General features: G+C 40.8%; 1 protein-coding gene across 1 annotated transcript in view; it reads left to right on the forward strand.

The window, feature by feature from the left end:
* The first annotated feature begins 1,278 nt into the window (after positions 1–1,278).
* tmem104 (transmembrane protein 104) overlaps positions 1,279–19,471 on the forward strand; it is a 110,275-nt gene continuing 92,082 nt past the window's right edge. Inside the window, 4 exon segments of the mRNA XM_034089322.1 lie at positions 1,279–1,517; positions 2,185–2,251; positions 3,379–3,500; positions 13,325–13,406. Coding sequence (XP_033945213.1) covers positions 2,207–2,251; positions 3,379–3,500; positions 13,325–13,406 — 249 coding nt within the window. The 5' untranslated portion in view covers positions 1,279–1,517; positions 2,185–2,206.

The following is a 19,471-nucleotide window of genomic DNA, read 5'->3' on the forward strand; positions in this document are numbered from 1 at the left end:
CCAAGCACCATATAATGATGAAAATCAAAAGAAAAAAAGTATCTTGAAGTATAAATAGTTTATAGTATATATACTTATATATCGTTGTTTATCAAATGATTGTTGTTATTATTTGAATTATTATTATTAATATTATTATTATTATTACCATTATCAAACATATATATCAGTAAGACTGGATGGTGGCCTTTCATTTATCTGGCTAATAAAGACCTGGCTGATACATTATTGGATTTGAAAAATAATTAACTGATTATTAGATTGACTAACAGTGATATTCATTGTGTGACAGCACAACAAGACACAGGTGAGGGGGGGAGTAACAGACATGGGGAAAGGGAAACACTTTTCAAAATAAGAGCACATGTGCAATAGTACAAGGCCCGAAGCCATCTTCGTCACACACACACACACACACACGCACACGCACGCACGCACGCACGCACGCACGCACGCACGCACGCACGCACGCACGCACGCACGCACGCACGCACACACACACACACACACACACACACACACACACACACACACACACACACACACACACACACACACACACACACGACATAGACGCCAGCTATTGGAATGAATGGTGAAAAAACGTAGGGATCTTACATTATCAGCCCGTTTTTGTAGAAATACTACGTCCCAAGTTGTAGCCTATATAAGTATACTAAGTACTAATAAATAAATAATAAATAAATAAACGAACACAATGAACACTTGGTTCTGCAGTATTTTGTGAAATCTGTGATTGCGTGTGTGGGTGTGTCCCTCTATCACACAATGCATTTCACTGTTAGTCAATCTAACAGTCAATCTAACAATCAGTTAATTATTTTCAAATCCAATATCCAAAGTATCAGCCAGGTCTTTCTTAGTCAGATAATTGAAAGGCCTACCATCCAGTCTTACTGATATGTTTAATAATGGTAATAATAATAATAATTCAAACATAATAACAACAATCATTTTGATAAACAACGTCTAAAACACACATCAGTAAATATTAACATTATTAAATATTGTTTGACCATTATCAACATGTTTTAAAGGGTCTTTATTGACGTGTCCAAAATCTCAAATTTCAAAAGCACATTGTACGAGCCGAGGTGATAATGTATTTTTCAAAATTCACACAACAAACAATTAAAACCTCTTTGAGAAGCTGAACACCAACTAAATGAAAATATCACGAGAAGTTTTTATTTTGAAAGCCAGTAGTCTACCGGAAGTGCCAGTTTGTGTCGGAGGTAGCTTTACGTCTGTTAATCAGGTCAGCTGGTTTAGTTTGGTGCTTCAGTTAGCTGAGTTGAAGAGCCTTGCTAGCGTATTTGGGTAGAGTTTTTCTCCAAACTATGGTTCATACTGACATCCTTTTGACCTTTTAACAACGCCACAGCTCATGTTAGCTCAGTGGGTAAGCTCTGCGTTCATTCAGCTAGAGATCCACATGAGCTTGGAGCATCCTGCTAGCCTAGAAAGATTAGCAATATATTCTGTGCAGAAGGAAGGTGAGAAGTGTTTACTTTTGTTTTTCTCTGCTAGTCTTTTTCTTTTAATATTTGCATTTTACAACACGTACACATGTTTTATACATGTGTATTTTCTGTGATAGCCAACGTTATTTTAACCTTTGCTGCTAGCTGGGATGCTAGCAGCTCAACAGTAACTTGAAACATATTTGTACAACTTTAGCTTTTGCAAGTGGTCTTTATCTCGGAACATAGATACATTATACACTGTCCTAAATAAATGTAGGCATACATTTTTGCATTTTGCATTCACAATACCTGTCATAGAACTTCACATTAGAAGTTTCTCTGTAGAAATGTGGTAAAAGAAATACATTTTTAATAAAAACAGGATCTGCTTTGTGAATCATATGTATGCCGAATGGAAAAGTATTACTTAACGTTTAAGAAATGTGTTGAATCATGTTTAGTAAATGCGCCTTTGTTTTGCAAATGTTAATATTAACACTAAATGGCAAGATATGCGAGTGGAGTTCGTTTTGCATGCGAGATACTGAACAACAACTTTTCTCCTCATTATTTTATTCGCAATAGACCTTGTACTTTCCTTAACTATGGTAATGCCCTTAAGTAAGTATAAATGTTGATCTTGAAAGAGAGGAAGAAGTATTTGGTTTCAGCTTCCTGGATGTTGTTTTTCCTTCAGGTGAACACCAGGGTCATCAACCATGCCAGGTGGAATTACAGAGAGTGGGGAACCCTACTCCCCATTTGTGAGTAGTATACATGTATAATGAGTTTAATTCCTGTTTTACTTCTGTATTTATTTAAGTTCAGAGAGTGTTTCACTATTTGTATATGTTGAGTTAGAGCACAGTACACACTGCAGTGGATGCATGATTGAATGCTAAGTCCACCTTACTGAGGTTCTTTAAAAGTCTTATTTTACTTTGAAATAAGATGTAAGAAGTTAAAGTGTTCTTCTCGGTTTACTTGCAGAGGCTTCAACTTTTACTCCGTGTTTTATTGAGCCACTTAAATTGACTGATCAATATGTTCAAACACTAAAGACGGAGAAGGACATTTTCCTGAAGAACCATTCTTCGTGTCATTAAAAGAGTAATGTCATTGTGAGTGGGGATGGTGCGTATGGAAGTGCAGTAAAGAGGAAGCTAAATTGCTTACACATCCTTCTTGTTATACACAGCAGGCTTCTTTATGGTCTGGTCTCCGTTTTTACGAAGTCCCTTACTGCTTACGTCAGCATAACTTACCACAAACATTAAGTTCTGCCGGTCAAATATTTTTTTCCAGGGAGCTTAAGCTTTAAATCATTAAAAGTTAAAATAATGATTTTAATTCTATTTAATCTTTATTTAACCAGATAAAAAAGCATTGAGATAAAATCTCATTTTCAATGCTGACCTGGCCAAGAACTACCAGATAGGAGGAAGTGCTGCTTCCTTAAACTTATCTTGCCCACCTGCATTCCTTGGCAATAGTTGATTATTTATCTAACAAGGCACTCAACTACTCCTCATACAACAGAGCTTTACATTTTGTATTTAGGCAAAAGGCCATTAAAGGGGCCCGGTTATACTCATGTTCAGGTTTAGATTTGTATGTTTTGCCTCTACTGTGACACGTTTACAATGCGTTAATCTTCAAAAAGGTCTTTTTATTTTTCTCATACTGTCAAGTGTGTGGGAGAAAGAGTCTCTCTCAAACTTTGGGATTTTAGCCTTTGCAGACCATTTACATGCACAAAAACATATAGAACACACAATAGGAAAGGGAAACCCTAAAAAGTATAATGGGGCCTCTTCAAATATGCAATAGGAAATGAAAGGTCTGCGAACATATTCCACTTGTCTTTACACCTCTTATCTGTCTTCTCCAGGTGGGGCTGGTCTATATGTTCAATCTGATTGTAGGGACCGGAGCTCTGACGATGCCCAAAGTCTTCGCCTCAGCCGGTTGGGTGGTTAGCATATCACTCCTCTCCTTTTTAGGATTTATGAGGTGAGTTCTGTTCTGCACATCAACCTGCTTTTCATTTCCCACATGCACCACCTCTCGCCCGTCCTTTGGGCAACAACAGAGACATTTTACACATGGAGCTGAAGGCTGAAACGTTTTACATTACATCTGATTCCATTAAGTTGGTGCTTTTATCCAAAGCAACTTACAGACTCAGAACAACAAGACAAATGCAAATATATATATATGCAGATATTGTTCCATTTAAGTGCTGGTTATTTTTTTGGGGGGGGGGGTTGGGTTTAATGGCCATATCTTTCACTAATGTCTGCTTTTTTCTTAGTATGTAAACAACACGCATGTTTGTTTTAAACATGCAGAAGTATTCATATTTTTGTTAGTACTACAACACCACTATACACTAATATACACAGTAATATACAGCAATAATAATAATACAGTAATATACACTTTCTTACATATTGCTTGCTGTTATCTGTGTTGTACAATGTGTTAATTTCACTTGAAATAGAGAACCGCAGTGACGCGTCCTAACACCCGGAAGTAAACTTCTTCCGGTTCCTTCGTGAAAAAGCAATGCAATTTCTCCATAGGATTTTGGAAAATAGCTGGAAATAAGGTCTGTGGTTGACACACATTTAAGAGAGGGATCACGTTTTGTTCAGCCGGATAATCTCCACATGTCTACCCTACTTTTATAATTTTGGAATCATAAATCTAGTCGCGAAATGCTAACGTTATGCTATAAACGAACTACAAACCAGTACAGCAGCAGGGTCGCACGACTTCAACGTCACGTCAACTTAAGATCGTTTCAACTGACTTGCACTGAAACTGCACTTTGAACACTTTAAATATATTAACATTTTAAACTGTATACCAAGTTTATCTAGGCCCTTTTTGGTTTATGTATACATGTCACACTGGGAAACGATATTTCTGGATGTATAACACATGTAGAATTTTTGACAATAATGCTGACTTTCACTTTCGCGCGCTTGCATATTTTAACAAAGCTTTTCATTTTAGCCACACTGAATTTAACTAGAAGTCATGGCTGTGTCAATTACCAGTCTGATATCGTTTTACAAAGATGACAAGAAGAGTGTAGATGGAAGAGAGAACCACTACAAGTCAGGACACGTAAAACAGTGCAGCCTAGATGAAGGTGTGCTTACCGGTGTTGTCAGGGCTAGCATGAGGGACAAGGTTTATAGTGTCGGTGAGTAGTGATAGCAAGAGTACCGTTAACCTAGAGTTAATTTATTCACATTGATTCCCATCAACAAATCCATTTGATGTGTCACATGAAATCTTTATTAGGCAAGGCAAGTTTATTTATATAGCACTTTTCAACACAAGGCAATTAAAAGTGCTTTACAAAAATGAAAGACATTAAGAAATGGCATTTAAACTCAGTCATTAAAAAGAAACGCTAATAAAATAAACATTAAAAGAAAAAATACATGGATAAAAGTTACAGTGCAGTTTAAGATATGAATAGTTCAATTAAAAGCAGCGGCAAAAAGAAAAGTCTTTAGTCTGGATTTAAAAGTAGTCAGAGTTGCAGCGGACCTGCAGGTTTCTGGGAGTTTGTTCCAGATATTTGGAGCATAATAACTGAACGCTGCTTCTCCATGTTTAGTTCTGACTCTGGGGACAGGAAGCTGACCAGTCCCTGAAGACCTGAGAGATCTGGATGGTTCATAATTTAGCAGGAGGTCATAAATGTATTTTGGTCCTAAACCATTCAAAGCTTTATAAACCAGCAGCAGTATTTTGAAATATATTCTTTGACACACAGGAAGCCAGTGTAAAGACTTCAGAACTGGAGTGATGTGATCCACTTTCTTAGTGTCAGTGAGGACTCGAGCAGCGGCGTTCTGAATCAGCTGCAGCTTCCTAATAGATTTTTTTAGTGAGACCTGTGAAGACACCATTACAGCAGTCCAGTCTACTGAAGATAAAAGTATGGACACATTTTTCCAAATCCTGCTGTGACATCAGTCTTTTAATCCTAGATATGTTCTTAAGGTGATAGTAGGCTGATTTAGTAACGGTTTTAATGTGACTGTTGAAACTCAGGTCAGAGTCCATGACTACACATAGATTTCTGGCTTTATCTGTTGTTTTGAACATCGCAGACTGAAGCTCAGCGCTCACTTTTATACGTTCTGCCTTGGCTCCAAAAACCATTACCTCAGTTTTATCTTTGTTTAATTGGAGAAAGTTCTGACACATCCAGTCATTGATGTGTTCAATGCACTTACTCAGTGTTTGAATTGGAGCATAGTCTCCTGGTAAAATGGTTACGTAAATGTGTGTCATCCGCATAGCTATGGTAACTTATTTTGTTGTTCTTCATTATCTGAGCCAGTGGTAGCATGTAGATGTTAAAGAGAAGAGGCCCCAAGATTACAAATATTACACACCAGAAAACACAGAAATATCCATGAAATAAACATACAGTAGGCTATAAACAATTAAAGGGATAATTGGGAAGGCATTACAAATGTAATTAAATAATAAAACAATCCCACCACCACAGGTATCTACAGGAGAAGAGGGAATTCTCTCCACAAAATGTGAGCTGCATTAGCCATCTTTGCCATCCACAATTTCAGCTGCACTGACACTGTCAGTGGAAGAAGCCAAAGGCAGCTAAACGTACGCATTCAGTGGAGGAGCTATTTCCTCCAACCAGGGCTCTCGACTAACCTTTTCCCCCATCCTCCCGGAACCGTCCCGAAATACAATCTAAGCCGTCCCGAAATTAATGTGGACCGTCCCGAATTTAAAATGTTAGTTTTTCTACATTATCATTAGTTAAAATCATTCAAAGTGACCTTTAACATAAATAAAATGTATACAAAATCATACAAATCATTAGATGATAATTCATCAACCTTTTTATTTGAGTAAATCATTCAATCACATAAACAAAGGCCAAATATATTTAAACAAACATACAAACGAGAAAATTACTCTAATATTGAATCCAATCAAGTCCCATCCAATTGACACAAAAATCCAACACTGTCCTGAAGACAGAACCCAGAGTAACCACTAACCAGGATGACAGTCTGTCAGTCAGGAGACCTTTACAAACTGCCCCGCCCCCTCGCACACAGACGGGACAGAGAGATCTCATCTGGATTGGAAAGCTCGAAAATACATCATAGACGCATGTTGTAGTCTTATTGCATATTAGAAACGGAGTTGGTGAAACTAAAACTGCGATATGTGTATGTAGCAATAATACATTTTTTAAATGTCTCCAGTACCGATAAAAAGTCTGATAACGTCGGAGCTTAACGTTACCGCTGTCTTTAATAATTCCGGCCCGGTGCCCGTTTAATACCGGGGCTCGGTACCCATCCCTATATGGGGAGAGGCGCAGCATATTGCTAAGGACTAAATACGATGGAGGGTTCTCTTCTCAGCCTTATTACCCATAGGGGATGAAGAGGAGTAAGTAAATAAAGAGGCCGGCGCTCCAGGGTCTGGTTCTGCCGTGCGTTTTTGTGATGGAACGGTAAAACATTTCAGAATTCCTCCACGGGATGCCATTGTACATCACTCAACCCGTGAAATACGCACACTCAGTACATAGCTAGACACGCGGATTTGCGGGCCAGGAATTCGCGGGCACAGCCAGCGGCACAGCTGTAGCTACATGTATGTATTTCGCGGGTTTCTAAATGTTTTGTGCATGTGTGTTTATGTTGACAAGGAGGTTTAATAACTGTGCTACACAAAACGTGCCGTCGGTTTCATTTTCATCGCCGTTTGTAGTAGAGTTAGCAGGGTATTTTTTATTTTAACTCTTGTCCCAAATTCGTCCCAAAATTATTTTTTATCCTCCCCGATAGTGCTGCACGATTCTTGCTCAAATGTGAATCACGATTTTCCTCCATAAGAATTGAGATCACGATTCTCATCGTTTCAATGAAAATATGTATTGCACTCTTACTCTTAGACGTCACGTGAGTACAATGAATTTAAACAGACAACATTTGTCTCTCTTGTAACAAAAACATAACTTTGTCTTTAGTCTGTAGTTGCTGAATACTGAACAAACATTACTACATTCAAAATGTGGCACCTGGAGCCAACTATTGTGGCTTTAAACAGACACCATCAACATCAAAGTGCTGGACTTAAATCCAAGTCTCAGTTTCTTGTAGCAAAAACATAGAGTAACTAAAATGAATTTGACAGCCAACTACTGTGGCTTTAAACAAAGTGCTTGACTTAAACTCAAGTCTCTCTGGTAACAAAACATACAGTAACTAAAATAAAGATATTGCTGCTGCCTGAGTGCTGAACATAAAAAATAGAATTTTTGCAGCTTTATAATAACAAAATGTAAACTTTGCAGTAGCACCTGTCCACAGTGACAGGACACCCAACTACTGTACAACAACACCAACCTGTTTGTTACAGGGAGGAATGCACTTCAGTTACTCAGAATACCTCACCACAGTGCTGAATATAAAAACAAAACAGTCACAGCTTTAGAATAATAATAAAAAAAAGCCTAGCCGGCTAGCACCCAGTTCAACTACTGCACTTAAAGGTTCTTGTACTGAAAAAAACATAAACTTAAACAAAGTGCTAGACTCCACTGAGTAGTAATGTCACTGAATCAAAAGGATTAACTTAAATACTGCAGTCAGTACTGAATATAAAAACGGAACAGAACATAAAGTTACAGCTTCAGAATAAATGTAAATAAAGCCTAGCTGCCTAGCTACTAGCACAGTCCATCTACTTTTTTCGGCACAAGCACAACTTCCCTCTCGCCAGAGTCGCCACCGGGATTTTCATCGGTGTTGTTGTCATTGTCCTCGACCTCCTGGTCACTCATTTCTGTGTCACTCATTTCTGTTTTTCCTGTACTACTAGTCACTCTCGTCACTCTTTGCTAATCAGTGCTAATGCTAACGCTTCTGTAAACATACTGCCGGTGTTGTGCCGTAGATTGAAGCCTTGCCGTAGATTGAAGCCCTGTTCGCGGGGACGCGCAAACGTGACGTCATCGCCTGTATTGAGCGTTCGTCTAGTTTAATAATCTTTTCTCTCTCTTTTGAATGATATATTTCCCATCAGATTAAACAGCAAACGGCTGAATAAATAATGTGCATACAATTGCGAGGAGGGTCGTTTTAAGGACACTTTTCAGATAGACAGTCACAACTTCACCAAAATCACACCGGTGTTGCATGTTCCCCTCTAGTTTATGCTCACAAAAGCATTTCACTCTGGGCCGAGCAGGTACAAAAATAAAGAGGGGCTTCCATATCCGGCAGTGCAGTTGCTAGAGCTGCCGGATTTTGAAGCGCCCCCTGTAATTTTGGCCAGGATAGTCACAGACTCACCAAGATCACACTGGTGTTTGCTGTCCCCCTCTAGTTTGTGCTCACAAAAGCATTTTACTCTGGGCCCTGCAGGTGAAAAACTAAAGAGGGGCTTCCAAATCCGGCAGCACCAACACCTGATCTGCCGGATTTGGAAGCCCCTCTTTAGTTTTTGACTTGCTGGGCGCAGAGTGAAATGCTTTGGTGAGCACAAACTAGAGGGGAACAGCCAGCACCAGTGTGATTTTGGTGAAGTTGTGACTATCCTGGACAAAGATATAGGGGGGGTTCCAAATCTGGCAGGAGAAATACCTGCTCTGAACATGTTATGTGAGAACAGTGCAGATCTTCCCTATTGACACCAGGATTAACCTAGTCTAAAATAAGGAACATTAATAGTGTGATAGAAAATTATATGTAATGTAATAGAGGCACAGATATAAGATCAATAATACACTTTATTTTAGGGCACCTTTCAAAGCATTCAATGTCACTTTAAAATACAATTAAAAAAAATAGTTGCATTACAATACAAACATGTGTTGAGTAGTAATATATAAAAATGATATTCAAAGGAGCAATTCAAGTGAGTGAAGCCAGTTTGAACACATTATCTTTTAGGCTTGATTGAAAATAACAGTGTCTGACATGATCATGTGATATCATTACTGTTATATCATTGCTTACTATTCGTGGTTATCAGACACTTAAACAACAGAGAAGGTTTAAAAAATAGGACTATTGACAAATCACATATTATCCTGTCATTGTCTGTTCTGTAGGAAGGAGGAATATAACAGAGTGGGACTATACACTCAAAAACGTAAGTTTATTCCAATACGAAGATTGTGACAGATCTGAAAAACGTGTCCTTAAAACGAGCCTCCTCGCAATTGTATGCACATTATTTATTCAGCCGTTTGCTGTTTAATCTGATATATCATTCAAAAGAGAGAAAAAAGCTTTGAAAAGGGTGAAAAAAGCTTCGAAAACGGCGAACGCTCAAAACAGGCGATGACGTCACCTTTGCGCGTCCCCGCGAACAGGGCTTCAACCCACGGCAAGGCTTCAACCTACGGCATAACACCGGCTCCTGCCCTCACGTGCTGCAGTCAGTGAGTGTTGCCAGGTATACTTATTATAAGCCACATTGGGCTTATCTTTCTGTGAAGTTGCTTGGTAGTAAGTAATAATGGTTGTGAGCTTGTACTGTAGATGGGTTATTTTCAAATAGCCGACCCGACATATATAGGTTTAAAGTGCTCATGTTCTTTTGCGCTTGTTTTCATAGACCTGGTTGCTTATTCCTTCCGCAAAAACGGGCAACACGAGTGGCTGCAGCGTTAACACTGCATGAGAGGAGGAGAGACAGACAGAACACTACCATTTGGATGCGAGCATGGTACTTTAATGTTAAATGTATAGAGTATATTTGCTTTACATCGTTTAAGTATGATTGACATTGCAAGTTGGTATTATTCAGAAGCAAAATAATAATAAAAAAAAAAAAAAGAAATCCAAAAAAAAATCAGCTTGACATCATAGGATCGCCGTAATTTAGAAATGAGATCGCATAGGTGTCTGAATCGAGATCACGATCCTTTTTCGATTAATCGTGCAGCACTACTCCCAGACACTATTTTTGTTCGGCCCCGGGACGACAGGACGTCCTTAAGCTCGAGCCCTGCCTCCAACCAATAAGTCATTCAACCCGCTGACAAGAGAGCCCACCTCCGAAAATCGTGACTGGCTGAGGGACAGACTCTGGGGCAGGTTCTTGGCTTCTCTCCCCCGAGCCAGAAGAGGAACACTCCAGCTTGGAAACACTTACTGTTCCTGAAATTATCAAATCTGTTGGGCATCAGGGACCTGAGGCAATTGTGGCAAGCATGGCATTGTCTGAGGAACAGCAGAGGGCAATTCAGGTGGCTACCACTGGTCAGCGAACCAACCCAAACTGGCATTTGTTCAGGAAAGGAAGGTTGACTGCCAGCAACTTTGGAGCTGTCCTGAGGTCAAAGCGTGTGACTGCTGCCCTTAGTGCCAGGGTGCTAGGGCAACAACAGGCCCTTGATGGTGTTTTGTCTGTACAGTGGGGGACTATGAATGAATGTGAGGGCGTCAGGGCATTCACCACTGCAACCCAGATGCAGGTCCATGAGTCAGGTTTGTGGCTCTCCCAATCAGGAGTGTTGGGGGCATCTCCAGATGGTCTGGTAGGGTCTTCCGCTGTGCTGGAGGTAAAGTGTCCCTACGGAGCCAGGGAAATGACAATTAGTGAAGCATTGCAAATCAAGGGCTGCTGTGTCAGTAAGGAGGGAGAAACATTCAGCCTGCGTGAGGAGCATCCTTACTGGCACCAAGTGCAAGGTCAGCTTCACCTCACTGCAAGAAAGAAGAAGAAATTAAAAAATTGTGAATCATTTTTAATTTACATTTACTCGCCTTTGCAATGTTGTGGTTGTTGGAGTGTTAGGCTTCCTGTCAGCTCGTCTGTTGGGAAGATATCAAATATTAGTTTCATGGAAGTCACACCGTCACATATAAGAGCATTAAGACATACAGTACATAAGCTAAAACAAAACATCTAAAGATATAACCTTGCACTTTGTCTCGTGAACATTTTCACTATTTTGACATTTTTATAGATGAAAATTTAACTAAAGAAATAAAGGTAGATTAATCCATATTGAAAATAGGTGTCAGCTGCTACACTAATTATAATCGTTATATTTCTTAATTAAGATAAGATATTACTGTATTGATCCCAATTTGGGAAATGTTTGTGTTGCAGCAGCATAACAAGAAAAACAAAATATAAGTTATTATATATACAAAAGTATGTGGGGCATGTGGCGCAGTGGATAGAGCGTAGGTGTGGTCACAGGTTCAAACCCCACTGCGGTCAGCATGTCGTTGTGTCCCTGGGCAAGACACTTCACCCCAAATTGCTCATGTGGGGATTGTCCACAGTATTGAGTATGTAAGTCGCTTTGGATAAAAGCGTCTAACAAGTGACATATCATTATGTGAGGGATGGAATATTAAATTGAATTATATAAATGTAAAATGTACATATGATTTTACGTCCGAGAGAAGCTATGGAGCAGAGAGTTCTCTGCCAGCCAGAGGTGATTTGTTATTAGTTCAATATGTCAAACTGATTTCCCTGATTACAATCTTTAGTCACATGGTGAAACGTTATGCTGCTTGTACTAATTAGACTTATCATATAAGCCACACAGGTTTTAATAGGATGTATTCATTATCTTTACTTATGTTGCGGTCTTTTCAGCAGCGCCATCTCTTAAACGGCGATACAGTCGTACATCATTTACATTTCACCGTGACATGGACACAAATGTAACGTCAGCTTACCTCATGGCACGAATCCAGACTCTCCTTTTGAAAACATTGGCCGGGAAACGATAGAACGAGCACGTTTCATGCGAAGACCTGTGGCTGCTACCCTGAGCAAAGCAACAAACCATTGCGTAGCTAGTAGCGCTAGCTTTAGCTAACGTTAGCTAACGAATCGAACTGCCGAGTAAAATTGGAAAACACCGGTAATTAATTATTCTATAATTTGTAAAACTACGGTGTTAAAAATGACAATTTCAAAAATACATATTCTAATGGTCAGATATAGATATACAGATACTAAAGATAGGCAGGTACTTGCTTTCAAGCAGAACACGGGGGAAAACAAACTTAGCTGGAGTGTTTACGTGTTAGGCGTAATGACGTACAACGGCCTCGACAATTTCTGTAGTCCTATTCAGCCACATGGTAACAACCATCGTTTTCAGACACGTAAACTCTTAAAAAATCACCAGTGGGGTCACTGCTGATGTATTTAATGTCATAGAACAAAACGTGATTTATCTCTTAAATTTGTGTCAACCACAGACCTTATTTCGAGCTATTTTCCAAAACCCTATGGAGAAAATGCATTGCTTTTTGACGAAGGAACCGGAAGTGCTAAAAATGCTAACTTACTTCCGGGTTTTACGGCGCGTCACTGCGGTTCTCTATTCTTATTTTAAATTAAAACATTTTACATACTATATTCATCTGAATTCCTATTTAAGTCCAATCATGTTCGTGTTTCCAAGTAAAAAGTTTGGATTGCATTTTTTAAGAGTTATACTTACTGCATGATTTGGTCGGAAGGTAACAATCTGACACATAACATATGAAAAAAAAAAGGTTAAATATATTCAACTATTTCATGAACAGTAAGTAAGGTGCTTTTACTTAATGATTTTACAAACAATTTTAAATGGCAAAATAAAAGACATAATGTTAGTTAAAAGGCTAAATGAAAAGTCAATCTAGTATGTATTTAGACATTTGAGGTGTCTCACAAACAGTGAAATATTGATTGTGTTCAAATCAAATTTACAGATGTATCTTAAATTAAACGATGATGGTTTAAAAGGTAGATATTTTGAGCATCTTGTTAACCCTTTCTCCTCTCACCAGCTACATGACCACCACCTTTGTGATCGAGGCGATGGCGTCAACTAACGCTCAGCTGCGCTGGAAGAGGAGAGAGCAGGAGGAGGTGAGATCAGAAACTGCAGGAGCAAAATAATATTGTACGTGTTAAATGTCTTTAATACAATGTTGGCTAGGGCTGCAACAAACGACTAATTTGATAATCGATTAATCTATCGATTAATGAAACGATTAATCGACTATTCGGACTATTACTGTATGCCTTGCACAATTTCTCAAACGCTCTTATTTAGCCACAACTTTTAGATTTAGCTTGAGGTTGTTTTAGGCATGTGGAAACTAACAATGAAGACAATAAAGATTAATACTTGATTCCAAAATACATATATTATTGAAATAACTTAAATTGTGAACAAAACTAACATTGCTTTTTATTCAAATTTAAATAAATAATATTTCACATCAAAAGAAACAACAGTGTTTTAACAAAACGTATTAAATAATCTGATGACAGAACTGTAAACAGAATAGCTGAAACTTTAACAAACTAAATAATAATAATAATAATAGTAATAATATATAATATTTTTATAGCGCCTTTCAGGAAACCCAAGGTCGCTTTACAAGTCGGGTAGGGGGGGGGGAGTAGGGGAAAAAAGGCAGACAGGTTAAGGGGGTGGGGGGGGAAGTAGCGGACAAATAAACCTATTAAACTAACTATACAGTGGGGAAAGCCTTGGTAAAAAGGTGCGTTTTGAGGGCTTTTTTGAAAATGTCCAGGGTTGGGGCGCTGTGGATTTCGGGGGGGAGAGAGTTCCAGAGGGTGGGAGATGCCACACTGAAGGCTCTGTCACCAAAAGTCCGCAAATAACTCTGTTACCTCTAATCATTATGTTTGTATAATGTAGTTAGCTCCGTGTGGTGCTGCTAGCATACAGAACACCTGACGTGGACACGTTACTGTGGATGGGGCTACAGAGCTACTAGAAAGACAGTGGAACCCGGTGCATTCCTCCGTCTGGATGTGGAGCACTTTTGCTAAATGTTTAGACAAATAGCTCGTGTTACCGCCCTTACATGCTAAACTCTTATTCCACTTTTGGTAACGAGCATTCTCCACATCGAGGTCGGGTAAAGTTTAACCACCTCGGAGCGCGTTCTCTCCGCCATCTCCCACGTGTGTGTGTGTTGCTGCATGTTGCAGCTGCCCGTGTGTAAACTGCCCCGCCCCCTCTCAAGCAGGCGGGGGAGAGAAAGATCGAAAATACATCATAGACGCATTTCTTTGTCTTTTTGCATATTAGAAACGAGTTGGCGACACTAAGACTGCGATATAATGTCTTTGTAGCAATAATACATGACATATATTTTTTAAATGTCTCCAGTACCGATACAAAGACCAATAAAGTTAGAGCTTAACGGGGCGTAAAACACACGTGATGACGTCACCAACGAATCGACGACTGAATTAGTTGGCAACTAATTTGGTAATCGATTTTAATCGATTAAGTCGATTAGTTGTTGCACCCCTAATGTTGGCTGAGTGGATCATTCTCTATTTACTTTAGGGATGTGCCAATAACCAAATATTTCAAATAATGAAATGTTTGTATATGTTAGTTTGCCTGAAAAAACATGAAGATAAACACTATTTACACGCTGCAGGCAAATAAATGGAACTAATGTGACACAGCGACATTTCAAGTGAGTCTTTTGCTCTCGTTAATGTGCTTACAGGCAGGTGCCGATCTACCGGGGTGGCAATTGCCACCTTAAAAAATAGCCTTGCCACCCCAGCTGCCACCCCAGTTGGCAGCTTTGTTTTGAAAAAAAGTTGTGGCTCATCGGACATTTATGAGAGAAAATCCCTAATATCCGAGTGCAAGTGAATGCAGCACAAGACGCGAGCCTTGTAACCCCTCCCCCGGCTCTGGCGCGAGCTTGGAAATGTGATTGGCGGCGATTTCATTTGAACGGGACGGCGCAAAATGAGAAGCATTCCATATATATATATATTAGTGCTGTCAAAATTATCGCGTTAACGGCGGTAATTCATTTTTTGAATTAATTGCGTTAAAATATTTAACGCATTTAACGCATGTGCAGAATGGCCGCCCCATACGTGCCATCAGTGGCAGTGCCAGGGTATGGCTGGGGTAGGCTACACCCATACCAAGAAATGGCTTAGCCCCACCATGAAAAATGATGTTAAACTAAGCAAAATAAAGTCTGCCAACTCGCACGGAGTAAATTGCACAGACAGCAGTTAGTAAGATTGATTTCAGTAGCCACGGTTTTGAAAACTTTTGTCACGTAGTGATGGTCTTCTCAAAAGAACATCTTTGATAACGGCGTGGTGTTGTTGCAGGAAGTCCCGACGGAGAATACTTTTGCTGTAGTACAGGGGTGCACATAACTGGTACGCAGGTTATGTGGTAATCTGAAATGCGTACCGTCACTTGTGTCACAAAGCGCATTTGCGTACCGACGTACTTGTGAAGCTTTTCCAGAAGGCGGTGTTATGGAAATCTAGGGCCCAAACACAGCTGGAGAGTACAAGTCAAATGATCAAAACAAATAAATGGTGAATCAAGCAAAGCTGTCTTTTGGTTATTTATTTGAAGCTTCAAATACACGACATAATAATATATTGTCACCGGTCGGACAGAGTATGGAAAGTCTGCCCGAGAGTGCGCAGGACAATGAAAAAGCAGAGATTATATAAGGAAAGAGTGGGAATATTATAACTCCCCTGTTCACACGGGGAGATTGTTATGAGACACCGTCTGGCCTTGCAGATAGCATAACGGAACTTTGTGTGACTGTGTATGAGTCTCCCAGTCTGCTGAAACAGCTGTGGCCTTGCAGAGACTGGGAAACTCATAAGAGAATATAATAGAATAATAATGGTAAAAGCACAACAAGAGGAAATAAGAAGCATTTGGTTTAAACATATGAAAGACATAATAAGGAAATAATAAGGATGATAATAATAAAAATGTCCACTACATTCTCCCCTTTTGATCATACTTGATCAATAGAAAAAACAAATGATAGGATAGACTGATATAACACATCAATGAATACACTCCATCGCTGGTTTAAGTAAACGCATCACAAATATATCATAGAAAACTGGCTGTTTTTGTGGAGGACAGACTCCAATATAATGTAAGCATAAAAGAGGAGATACACCCATGATTATATTGATAAATCGGAATCAGACTCTTCTGATTCTAGCTGATCTATCTCACTGTGGTGCAAAGGATTGTCTTGTAATGGAATAGTAGTATACTGAACGAAAGCTGAGGACACCATGCTGGAAACGCACTTCTTCAGTATTGGGATAATCAAACGGGTACAACTGATTAATAGGCCAAAAATGATCGCCAGGGGTGTAACTATACTAGCCAGCCATGCTTTCCACCCGCCTGATGTAAGCCAGGCCCACCAGTCCCAGCCCCCTGCGTTGGATATGTCATCAGCTTTCATGTCAGCTAACAGGTTGTTAAGATGCAGCACGGTGTCAGTGATGTTCTTGGTGGCGTCGGGAATGTAAGTGCAACAGGAGTCACCGATCACATGACACAGGCCACCCTTTGAGGCGAACAAAAGGTCAAGAGCGAATTGGTGCTGCATGAGCATGTTCCTAGAGGCTATTATGAATGGGGTCAATGCCTGGAAGCCTTGTGTCGTTTCGTAATTGAGATTCTCTAGCCGGGCGTGTAAGGTATCTATTTTATGGGCATTGTTTACTGTACCCCACCATGGGAACAGGCCACCCATGAATTTAGCTCCAGCGGACGTCAGATCTCTTTTTACCTTGTGGTGGTCGGGGTGTTGGAACTCTGGGTAATGATGTGTCGTGTGCATTAAGGACGTGAGTACAGTGACTGCTGGATTCAAATCCACTAGAGTGCATGTCCCTATCTAAAGGGGAGCCAGAACTTGATAGAGCTTGTTGCCGCACAACCAAACGTAATCTTCTGGCGCGCTAAACCCAGCATCACTGGGCCACGCCAGTTGGAGGGAAATATGTTTAACATCAGGGAATGCTACGTTAGAAAGGATTCTCTCAGGGGCACCAGATATGTGACAATACGAGATTTTGTAAGCACCGTCACCGCATGTGTTTCGTAGGATACGAGTACAACCAGTAGTAGTGCCTAGGACAAAATAAGGTGGTGTAAGAGACGTTTTGTGGTAAACTCTCTGGATGCAGAGGTTGTGTTTCATCCCTCTCAAATGACTGGGGTGCACATGGCTGACGGGTTGGTACTTTGCGTATGTGGTGTCAAGCGTGGATGCACGCAAAGGGGAGTCAGACCGATTGCTGCATGGTGGGGGAAGCTGCCTAGCATAACGCCACTCGGTTACGCTGTCTTCACCCTTGATGGGCCTCGTCAGAGCCATAAACGCGCAGAGGTGTTCAACCTGGGTCAGAGAGCGCGGACGAACTGGCACGGACATTGATGAGTCCTGGGGGAAAAGAGTGCATGCATAACATGACCCATGTTGTCCTGCGGCCTGCAAGAATGATCTCAGAGTGTGCCACCAGACGTTACCGGTGATCCCATTACTGGTCTGACCCACATCAATGTTGCTATGGTCGTTATCGCCTATGTATAGATTAAATGTAGATGTACCTATGGATGTCAATAGTGGCGTCAAAGGTTGCTTACGTTTTTCCGGGTCTGAGTTTTGGGCGCGATGTCTATGTAAAATGTGCCACACGGGTCGGCGCCGGATACATACATACAGACAACAAAATAAAATAAATGTGGTTCGCCCTGCTTTCCCCATGTACCTCTTAGATACCTCGATTTTGGCTGACATGCTGTGTGCTGAAATGGATACATAAAATATAGGACTAGTCCTAACACAACTATCATGGCAAGTATGCAGAGGAACCATTCTATGAGTGTCCAGGCTCTCCAGTAGCATTCACATTGCTCACGGTTGCGTTTGTCGTCTCTCCAGGCGAGCACTCATCACGAGGGGGAAATGTTCCATGGGGTGTGTGTGAGTGTATTCTCTCGGTCGATTTCAGAATACGGACCGTCAGACTTCGCACACCGATAACACAAACGAGGAACCAGAGAGCATATGGAACCGCTCAGCTGGCACTCGCTCGTGACACCTTGTGTGTAGTGTGTTTTGGTGTATGTAGTGCAAGTGTGGTGCTGGTGGTGACTAGGACACGTCACTTGCTGTCATCTCTGTTGGTGACTTGGACACGTCACTTGTTGTCATCTGTTGGTGACTTGGACATGTCACTTGTTGTCATCTGTTGGTGACTTGGACATGTCACTTGTTGTCATCTGTTTCTATCGTTTCTCCTTTCCTGTGACCACGACCTTGCAGTGGCTGGCGTGGACCCATGTAGCTCTCTCGGCGACCTTGACCGCTGTCTGGGTGACGAGAAGCACCTGGTAGGGACCTTGCCAACGATTGGATTTCCAGCTCTTTCTCCGGAAATCCTTGACCAGCCCGGTCGCCCGGTTGAAGGCGGTGAAGCGGACCAGTGGCAGTCGCTAAAGTGGATGATAGGTTAACACAATATGACAACATAGCATCCTCACACAAAGTTGTGGAGGGAAGAGGACATCCTGGAGCCTTGAGTCCAATCTGTGGAGGAGCCCCAAAAAGGATTTCAAATGGGCTGAGTTGACTCCGTGTTCTTTTCCGCATCCTCATGTACATCAGCACAATGGGCAGAGCTTGTGTCCATGACAGACCTGTGTCTGCACAGCATTTTGCTAGTTTGTAGAACTGGTCTACCAGAATTTGCATAATGCAGATTAGGCATGCTTCACAGTGCTTTTGAGCTGTTACTGTGAACCCCCTTGTGAACCACTCCTGATGTATAGACTCTAACATCCCCCCTTTTGACACATGATCCCACCCATGTGTCAACTTAGCAAAATGAGGGAAAAAATGTCTTTGGGCCAACCCAAAAACAGCCCCAGCAGCCTTCCATTGAGCCTTCTCAACTGGCGTAGCTAGCTGCTGCATGGAAGTCAGTGATGACATTTTGTCAGTGAAGGAGGAGACAGGGATTTTAACAAATGAGTGTGCGTGAGGTGCGAGAGGAATCGTGTGCGGCACATTTACAGACTGCAACCTCAGATGGGAGCAGAATGGCGTCTAGTAAGCCTGCAACCAGTACAT

Source organism: Pseudochaenichthys georgianus, chromosome 8, assembly GCF_902827115.2.
Source record: "Pseudochaenichthys georgianus chromosome 8, fPseGeo1.2, whole genome shotgun sequence".
Taxonomy (NCBI): domain Eukaryota; kingdom Metazoa; phylum Chordata; class Actinopteri; order Perciformes; family Channichthyidae; genus Pseudochaenichthys; species Pseudochaenichthys georgianus.